This window comes from Xiphophorus maculatus, chromosome 14, assembly GCF_002775205.1.
Source record: "Xiphophorus maculatus strain JP 163 A chromosome 14, X_maculatus-5.0-male, whole genome shotgun sequence".
Lineage (NCBI taxonomy): Eukaryota > Metazoa > Chordata > Actinopteri > Cyprinodontiformes > Poeciliidae > Xiphophorus > Xiphophorus maculatus.
In genome coordinates, this window is record NC_036456.1 from 23,120,130 (window position 1) to 23,130,188 (window position 10,059).

The 10,059-nt window shown below is 37.2% G+C and overlaps 1 protein-coding gene across 2 annotated transcripts; it reads right to left on the reverse strand.

Annotated features, from left to right (window-relative positions):
- Positions 1 to 2,004: 2,004 nt before the first annotated feature.
- On the reverse strand, positions 2,005 to 8,566 carry LOC111611194 (Fc receptor-like protein 4). 2 transcript variants are annotated; one of them, XM_023347021.1, is made up of 5 exons: positions 8,497 to 8,566; positions 5,379 to 5,651; positions 5,032 to 5,283; positions 3,330 to 3,488; positions 2,005 to 2,196 (listed from the first exon to the last, which is right to left on the reverse strand). In XM_023347021.1, exons 1-5 carry the CDS (start codon positions 8,525 to 8,527, stop codon positions 2,147 to 2,149), a joined length of 765 nt encoding a protein of 254 aa, XP_023202789.1. In that variant the 5' UTR covers positions 8,528 to 8,566; the 3' UTR covers positions 2,005 to 2,146. The 2 variants fall into 2 exon arrangements, with proteins under 2 accessions (XP_023202789.1, XP_023202788.1); XM_023347020.1 differs by lacking the exon at positions 8,497 to 8,566 and having other exon boundaries at positions 5,379 to 5,752.
- Positions 8,567 to 10,059: the final 1,493 nt, after the last annotated feature.

Genomic DNA, 10,059 nt, shown 5'->3' on the forward strand with positions numbered 1-10,059 from the left:
TAGTCAAGCAAGAAATAAAAACATTTAAAACAAATTACAAAACAATCTTTTAATACTGTAAAAATATAAGTGCAAAAGGATGCTGAGCCGGCCTAAGGCACAAGCTAGATAGATAGATAGATAGATAGATAGATAGATAGATAGATAGATAGATAGATAGATAGATAGATAGATAGATAGATAGATAGATAGATAGATAGATAGATAGATAGATAGATAGATAGATAGATAGATAGATAGATAGATAGATAGATAGATAGATAGATAGATAGATAGATAGATAGATAGATAGATAGATAGATAGATAGATAGATAGATAGATAGATAGATAGATAGATAGATAGATAGATAAATCTTTATTGTCATTGTCACAAGAACAACGAAATTTCGAAAGTGCCATCAGTCAGTGCATATGCTTACAAACAAAAAATAAGTCAAGCAAGTTAAGTAGCTGCTTGAGTCTTTAGTCCAAGTTTCACTAACACTGTTTTCTAACTGCATTTAGCAAATTATTAGCAGCACATCTGTTATCTGACTGCAGACTCTATCAAAGCCGTTATTTTATGTACAAATAGAAAAATGTGTCAGTGAAGAAAGTGACAAGGAGAGGGGCTACACTTTACTACACTTTACATTTTAAAGCTCCTATCAGTTTGTTACATCAGTTCCTTCATAAGAAGCAAATTATAATGAGTAAATTATTATTATTGCTCTTAAAAATACAAAATCAAGCATAAGCTTATTCTACAGTTGTGCATGTACTATAAGTATCAAAAGGAAAATAAATGATTGCTACACACATGATTTTAACAGATGTAATAATGATTATAGATATTTTGTTCTTCATCAAATCAGTTTGAACATGTTTGTTTGAAATATTCATGTTGCAGCTCTGGAAGCTACATTAAGCTGCAACATGATCATCTGCACAACATAGAGACAGAACAAAACATTCTATGCTTATATATCTAAAATATAGAATATGTTATATGTAAAATATTGTTTGAATATTATTCTGTAATATTTCCACATATATGGCTGTGGAACTTAAAATATTTGCATTTACATTTCAGAAAAACACAATGAGTCAGAATGACATGAATAATTATTACATTCACATCTGAAGGTAAAATGTTTTGCTCATATTAAGCTTATTAAAGATGTTAAACGTCCCAAAGTAACTAATAAGCTGTTTAAAGATTCCTATTATATAAAGTCTGAGATCAAAATGAAAATACTGTAATAATCTGGTTTGAATGGGAGAATAAATCTGATAGGTTTATTTTTGTCTTAACCTGCAAAGAATCAGCCAGAGACAGATGTTAGTTTTCTTTTCTTTTCTGCAGAGCAGGAGAATTGAGAACAGACGCAACGAATCGCTGTCAAACACTGTCTGGAATCAATTCTGCCAGATCTTTCTTTGCATTTCTCTTTATTGTATAGAAAAAGGAGGTTGGGCTTCTTCACACAGTCACACAGAGAATTGACCAACCGTCTTTACATTCTGGGACCTTCTGTGGACATGCCCTTGTAAGGGCATGTGGCTGACCACAACTAATCCATAGAGCCACAGCGACTGTGGCTCTATGGTAGAGTAGTCGTCTTGCGATCGGAAGGTTGTAGGTATGATTCCAGCTTCCTCCTGCCACATGTCGATGTGCCTCTGGGCAAGGCACTTAACCCCAAATTGCCTACCGATCTGCGTATCGGTGTATAAATGTGTGTTTGTGAGTGCGACTGGGTGGATGTGACTCTAGTGTAAAGCGCTTTGAGTGGTCAAAATGACTGGAAAAGCACTATATAAGTTCAGTCCATTTATCATTTTACTAATCAGTTACACATGGAGCTAATAACACATGAATGTTTTAACGTTTATAGCTTCCAGGCAAACATCCTAAACAAAGTTAATAATATACTACAAAAGATGAATAAAGTACTACAAAAGAGAGAAGTTAAGTAAACATAAAAAAGTATAATAATATGAGAATAATATGAAAACATAACTTGTAAAATAAACTCATAAGTAAATTAACAGGAGGATAATTTTTCTAACAAAATCATATTCCTCTATACTGTTAATATTGTTCATCTTATTTTTCTTCTTGCTTCAACATACAGATGATAAATTGTTTTGTCTTCATTGTCTTCAGTTCACCAAAACATGATCAGCAATTCTCCTTTTCATATCAGTCTTGGCTACAAGAAAAAAGGACAGCAATTACTAACATGTAAGAAATTCTGAAATTTAATAAATTACTTCAATAATTAAGAGACAGTAGCATGTTAAATGATTGCTACCAATTACTTTCCCCAGAATTCCACCAGAGGGCGCTAGAGTTTACTAAAATTTTAATTTTATTTATCTTTTGCCTTCTTAAAATCCTCCATTACTACTAAAGTCACCAGATTAGAACCAGATTTAACATGTTTACCACATTGATTATCTTGTTTTATTTCAACTCACAGGACAAAAACTCACAGCCAGGATAATTACAGTGATACGATCTTCAAACTTTTGACTTTTTAGAGAAGATTAAAACTCCAAATGTCTTAACTGTCACAGTGTAACCACAATGAAATTTCATTTCCTCTGTCTGGAGCAAAGGAAATACTGAGTTCAGGGTTGGGGTGTTTATAGGAATGTGTGTGTGGGCGTGTGTGTGAAATAAAAAACTAATTCAACAATAAACTGAGCTCCCCATATTGTTTGATAACTGGGATCAATAAAAATATTTTTGTAAAGTGTGTCAGGATGACATTAGTTGTGAATTGATGCTATAGAAAATAAACTGAATTGAACTGAAAAATAATTGAATGTTTAGCAATTGGTAAGATAACAGCAAATATTCACAGCTGTAATTACATAATGTAGTTAAAATATATAAATAAAACGTGGTATATAAGTTCTGCATTGCTCTGATTAAATGAATGTTACCTTGATCAGAATCACATCTTACTTTATTTTGAAAAATCTTGTTCTGTCCTCACTTCCTTTAACTGGTCTCTACAGCCACATTGCCAAATCCTCCCACTGCTCTAATGTTTGTCAGATTCACTTAGAGGAGAGCAGAAACTAAAGATTTACTGACCAGTGGTTAAAAGAGTACAAGCTGCACACCAACATTAAATCCCTTAAGGAAGAATCCATTTGTTTTCATTACAGATCTATGATTTTCAAAATTAGGTTTATTTTAGAATATTTTCAGTAAAACACGTGGATATTCCAGGATAAAAGGAGCAGAAATAACAGCCATTGTTAAATTAGGACAGAAAACAGTTTCACAAAAATTTTCTGTTTTATAAACCATTAATATTTTATAATAACTTACCTCGAGCCCACTTACGATATGTGTATACACATAAGATTAGTATGATGTTATAGAGGATGAAGAGCACGATGCCAGAAATCACTCTGATCCAAGGAACACCAGGTTCAGAAGGAGGAGAAGGAGGAGGAGAAGAATACATTTCTGTGGGGGGAACTCTTGCTGTAAGCAAAAAAATAAATAAACAATAGCTATAAAATTTTCAATCACAATACAAACTGGAAGAACCAGAATCAGGTTCATCCAGCAAGTTTGTGCACACCATGGATGTGTGAACCAGTCCTGAAGAGCTGTGGTTCTGCAACTTTTAGGTGCATTTCTACTCCAGCAGACCAGCATCGAACAGCTGAATTCCCTCACCAGCAGTCAGTCAGCTGTGAACTGGTTTGGTAACGAGCCAGTTATTGATTCAGGTGTGTTGGAGCAACAATGCAACTTGAAGAAGCAGGATGGTGCTGAGGACTGAGTGTTTTTGGTCTGCAGAGATGTTCATCTTATACTGGCCTGTGTTAAGGAAAAATGATTATTTTTGGTGCTTAATACAGTTAATCTTACGGTATGTGTAAAAGATATATTCAACACTCTTATTTTGAACCAGACAAACAGGGGCCAAATGCAGATCACTCAATGGGGCCTCCCGCTGTGCGGCCAGAGCACACGAAGCCATAAAATTAGCATTCCCGGCAGGGCAGAAGCACTGGAGCTTGGGGGAAGAGACTTTAGATTTCACAGGTATCTGTGAAATTTTATCTCAGGTTTTTCTGTGCCCGGGATAGCCGTGGAACCACAGGGGTCAGGATGAAGCGGTTCACTCTTTTATTGTACCAGAGACCAGATGGCCCTTTGATCTTTGCCGTAAATTAGGGGGAGTTCCTAAGTTTCTCTGAGTGCTTAAGGGAGTTTCCAGTTGGTCAACTAGAGGATCGCCTTGAGTGCATATATTAAATAGAAAAAACACCCCCTTAGTATAAGATTTCGTGTCAGCACTAAAAATTCAGAGAGCGGCCACTATTTTGCTTTTTTCCATCGGCTCTCTCCAAAGACGCGTCTTTGCTTTTTGTTCGTCTTTGTTTTGTTTTTGTCTGTCGTTGTCTTGTCTGTCTTTGTTTCTATAAAGTAAAAAATGCATATCTCTGTTCCTCTGCAGCTTTGTTGATTGATTCATGCGTTGCTTTGTATGGAATTAAACTCTGTGATACTGTGACGTCAACGCGCATTATTGTTGTTTCACTTTAGCAGCACGCCCCCCGCTAAGGACCCGGGAGTTTTAAGGAAGAGAGAGCCAAACGTTTCGTCCAAAGTTAATATTAAATTATCTTTCCTTAATACCTGCAAAAGTCGATTTATTAAAGGACCTTGTTGGAGTGTCTTTTTGAGTTTCTTTTTGGCATAAACTGAAAAGAAATGTGCATTTTCCCCAAATTTTCTGAAAATTATTACAGGATAATTAACATTACTTTCATGTAATTTGAACAAATGTAACTTTCAGTAAATTCCAGCAAATATCTACTAAAATAAAAGAATATTGCCAAGAAAAACAAGCTTCTTTAGTGTGTGAGTTGGAGGCAACGCTTTGGAGACTGAGGTGAATCTTAGGTTGAGTCTGAGATTTGCATTTTGTTTAAAGATTTTAACTAAAATCCACCTTTTCTTAAAGGTAACTGAGTTCTGACAGCCTGAATGAAACAAAGCAGTAAATCATCACCTCTCACTGCCAGCCAGCTCTTCAGTGACTCTCCTTTAGTAGGATAGAGACACTTGTGGAAACCTTCCTCTGCTTCAATGATCATTTTCCCTGGTTTCTTTTTCCCAATGAATAAATCATTTCTGTAGAAAGCAGCTTCAAAGTCTGAGGTGGATGTGTCATCATCTTTGTCTTTCTTGTAGGAACAACCAAGTGTCACATTTTCTCCCTCAACAACAGGATGTGAAGGGCTCTCAAGGATCACACTGTTATCTGAAATGAAAACCATTTTATAAGAATTATATTAACTTAAAAATGTTAAAATAACCACTTTTAGAGTAAATTCTAACAAGATGCATGTTGATTACCGGATATAGTGAGATTGACTTTGTTGCTGCGTTCTCCTCGGTTAGATTCACACCAGTATTCGCCGGTGTCAATTGGGTAAGCATCTTTAATGTTGCAGGCGGATTCTGTGGGGATTCCCCAGCCACGCTTACATTCCTCAGTAACCTTGTTCTTTATCGTCCTCATCACTTTCCAGCCACTGGAGTTTGTCACACATGTAAGAGTGATACTGTCGAACTGGAAGAACTGGGATTGGTCGGGAGTGACAGTCAGTGTGGCTGCAGAGCAAAGAGCTGTAAAGAGCAAAAAGTTTGAATTTGAACACATTTTGATTGATGATGGTTCCTTTAACCGGATTCTCTCGTTACGTCTTGGCGCCAACATTGAGCCACAAGCAGCAAAATGAGTCAGAAACAGATCAGATTCTTTGGAAAGTTTTTTATGAAGGGAAAAGGCCCAGAGAAGAGACAGGAGGATGGATTTATCCCAGTAGGTGATTCCCACATTCCAAGCTCTGCATGATATGGTGACCGGATGTTAATGAGGCAATGAAGCTTCAAACTGCTTAAAGACCAAGAACCCTGAGTCGTTATTGTGGGTTAAAATTTTCACAAAAGCAAAATGTTTGTTTTTGTGGCGCATCTGTATCTGATCTTGAAGGGATATGTAAACGTTACCATAGCGACCAGAGTCAGAGAGCGTTAGGACAGTGGAGAGACGAGATGAGAGGAGTAGAGCTTGTGAGTTTTAGGTCTGGTTCACGTGATTTAAGGATTGTTGGCCGATTTTCCAAACTTCAGTGACCACAGAGCCGATAAAAGTCCAATAGGTTCAATCGACCGATTCCACTCACGAACATCCTGATTCCAGAAGAAAATCCAGTAAAACCCCCAACATACCAAAAATGAATTTAGAATAATCAAACGATGACGATGTAGAAGCAGCAGTGATAGTTTGTGGCTCATTTTAAGATATAAAAAAGGGGCGTTTAATAAAAGACGGTAGGATCAGCTGCTCTATGATTTGGAGGTGAATTATGTTTTTTCATAGTTAACATTTTTAACTGAATAAACATAACCACATATAATAAATATATATAAAAATGACCTTCACATATAGTAATAAACATTTCCACGTATCACCTCCGATGTCCACCGGACTCTCAGTTGCCATGTCAACTGTTTGGGATTCCCCTCCGTTCTTATGTCACCGTGCTTTCTGATTGGCTACCTGTCACATTCAACAGGCTGTGTTCTCGCTCCCAGTCAGGGAAAAACCCCACAGGCTGAGATAATCGGGCCAAGACAATGTTCAATATGCCCGATTTTAGATAGGGCATGTTCAACACACCACCACGTAACACACCACACAATGCAGGACGTTGTAGGATTGTCGTAAAGGGAAAATAGTTATTGAATTTCCCTTTCAATATTGGCATTTTTCTGGATTATATTCATCACCCATTTTGGTATACACTTTTTTTAATGAATCATTGAAAAAAGTGTATTTTTCTCAGTGTTTTTGTCCTCTCTACCTGAATTTGTAGCATTGGGTAGGACCCCATGTGCTCTACATACGCCACAACTGATGATGAATATAATCCAGAAAGATGCCAATATGGACCCACTGCTGGGTAAAGTTAGACTATCTGTCAAGCTTATTCACAAGTCATTGGTGGTAATTCAGCATTTGCTGCAGCTGTGTAAACTAGAGATGGTCTAAGTTTGTCTTATGACTTTGATTGAGTTTGAGGAAAGTCATTAACTCTCCAAATCAATGACTCAATAGTTTAGGTCTCGGATGGGATGAGGTGAGACTGTCTACTGCCATGTAAGTGGCAGAAGTTAACTGCTCTAAATAATTTATTCCTTCAACAAGCATTCCCTAATGCTCTGAAGTCTTTATCTCTGGTGTTTAATGTCTTTCTGAATCTACATGGTTGCCTGTTGACCATGCAAGTCCACAGGCCTGCAAGGTCAACCAAGTTTGATAATCGAGTTCGATCTCTAGTTATCCATGGTTCAAACCCTGGAACCCTGGTTAACAAGTAACTAGGATTCCAGTTTTCCTGGCAAAGGATGAAGGCAAATATGGACAAGTGGTTCAGCTGCTTCCTTGATCACAGTGACTGTAAGTTTTCACTTCTCATTGCTTCTGTTTGCTTGTTTGACCTGACACAGTTACACCTGAAGCAGTTCTTGAAAATGATGACAAGCAAAATGAGCTACTTCTGGGAAAAACATCGATGCTAAAAGACCTGTTCTTGTAAAGCACTTCATATAACATGCAGTCATTCACACATTAACGCACAATTCACACGTTGATGGTGGCAAACTATAACCACAGCTGCCTTAATTATTCAAATTACTTTGTAAAGCCTTATTTTGTAAAGCCTAAGTTTTGTTTTTACTAAAGCTACTTACTTCTTTGAGATTCTGTCAACTCAAACTGGACTATAGCTATTATATGTAAAAATTTCTAAAACTTTGTTTGTCTTGACTGAAACTAAAATGGCTGCCAAAAACAAGACTGAATAAAGAAAACTGTAGATATAAAGATATATTGTCAGCTGTTTGCAGCTTTGGTTAATAACCAGTTTGTCCTGAAACAAGTTGTGTTTCACTGAACCAAATAGCCACAAGGCAAGGCAATTAAACAGATTTGCTGATAAAAGTGCAAAACTGTTTGTTTTCTTTATCATAACTTAAGACCAGCATGTTAAAATTTATCCCATATATTAAAGGGGTCCATGATAAGTAGTAACAATAGACTTTATTTGAGAAATATTTATTTTAGATGGAAAAACAATTCCATAATAATACTGTAGGTTGTTCAGTTTTTTAATAATCTTGGATTCCTTTAACCCAACTTAAGTGGCTTGGCCAGCCTTAAAATATTTTTAACTCAAGTTAGGAGGATGTAGATGAAACAGCCCATTATGACGCCCTAAACTGTGTGTGTAACTAAATGTGTCATTTTATTTATGAAACAGTTGCAAACTACATCTAAGAGCAAGAAGATTACAAACAAACTGGATTATTCTATAAAGGAAACAGCTAAACATGTTACTAAGGAATGCTAACAGACAGTTGGAGGCTAAATGTTGTAATAAATAAATACTAAAGTGATGCTACTTACAGAACATGAGGCAGAGTGAGAAGAAAGCCATCGTGTTATGATGTTCTCTTCCGCTAAATCAGAAAGTATTTTCTGTCTCACCTCTACCTTGTTCAGGAAGTCAGTGGCACATAGAACATAACAGGAAAAAATATTATATTTTTATAATATATTATACACTGCCTGGCCAAAAGAAAAGTCGCCATCTGGATTTAACTAAGCAAATAGGTACAAGCCTCCTATTGGATAAGTGCTGCATAGGCGATTATCTTTCAGCTGGCAACAAGTTATTTAACCCCAGCTGATGCAATGAGCAACTCCTCATTTCTTAAACAACCCTGGCAAAAGACACATCCTGTGGTCGTGGAAAAGACGTTAGTCTGTTTAAGAAGGGTCAAATCATTGGCATGCATCAAGCAGAGAAAGCATCTAAGGAGATTGCAGAAACTACTAGAATTGGGTTAAGAACTGTCCAACGCATCATTAAAAACTGGAAGGATGGTGGGGAACCATCGTCTTCCAGGAAGAAATGTGGTCGGAAAAAAATCCTGAATGATCGTGATCGGCGATTACTTAAACGTTTGGTCAAATCAAATCAAAGAAAAACAACAGCAGAACTCAGGAGTATGTTTAATTGTGAACGCAAAAGCATTTCCACACGCACAATGCGAAGGGAACTCAAGGGGTTGGGATTGAACAGCTGTGCAGCCGTAAGAAAACCTCTAATCAGTAAGGCTAACCAGAAAAAAAGGCTTCAGTTTGCTAGGGAGCATAAAGATTGGACTCTGGAGGAATGGAAGAGGGTCATGTGGTCTGATGAGTCCAGATTTACCCTGTTCCAGAGTGATGGGCGCATCAGGGTAAGAAGAGAGGCAGGTGAAGTGATGCACCCATCATGCCTAGTGCCTACTGTACAAGCCTGTGGGGGCAGTGCTATGATCTGGGGTTGCTGCAGTTGGTCAGGTCTAGGTTCAGCAACATTGTGTGCCCAAAGAATGAGGTCAGCTGACTACCTGAATATACTGAATGACCAGGTTATTCCATCAATGGATTTTGTCTTCCCAAATGGAACGGGCATATTCCAAGATGACAATGCCAGGATTCATGGGGCTCACATTGTGAAAGAGTGGTTCAGGGAGCATGAGACATCTTTTTCACACATGGATTGGCCACCACAGAGTCCAGACCTTAACCCCATTGAGAATCTTTGGGATGTGCTGGAGAAGGCTTTGCCAGTGGTCAGACTCTCCCATCATCAATACAAGATCTTGGTGAAAGATTAATGCAACACTGGATGGAAATAAATCTTGTGACACTGCAGAAGCTTATTGAAACAATGCCACAGCGAATGCGGGCTGTAATCAAAGCTAAAGGCGGTCCAACAAAATATTAGAGAGTGTGACCATTTTTGGTGGCGACTTTTTCTTTGGCCAGGCAGTGTATATTAATATATTATAATTATATATTAATATATTATAATCATTATCGAAGAAAATTCTTGTTGTTCTTTTACTGAACAAGTCAGTCCATGTCAGATATGCTGCCAAATGTTTTCACAAATGTCTACAAACTTAGTAAAACTTC

What these genes read in the sequence shown, in the direction of transcription:
- LOC111611194 (XM_023347020.1), bottom strand. Translation starts at nt 5,742, where the DNA reads ATGTTGGCGCCAAGACGTAACGAGAGAATCCGGTTAAAGGAACCATCA. An exon ending in AGTCAATCTCACTATATCCG is followed by an intron (nt 5,284 to 5,378) that starts GTAATCAACATG and finishes TTTTCATTTCAG; the next exon opens with ATAACAGTGTGATCCTTGAG. An exon ending in GAGCTGGCTGGCAGTGAGAG is followed by an intron (nt 3,489 to 5,031) that starts GTGATGATTTAC and finishes TTTTGCTTACAG; the next exon opens with CAAGAGTTCCCCCCACAGAA.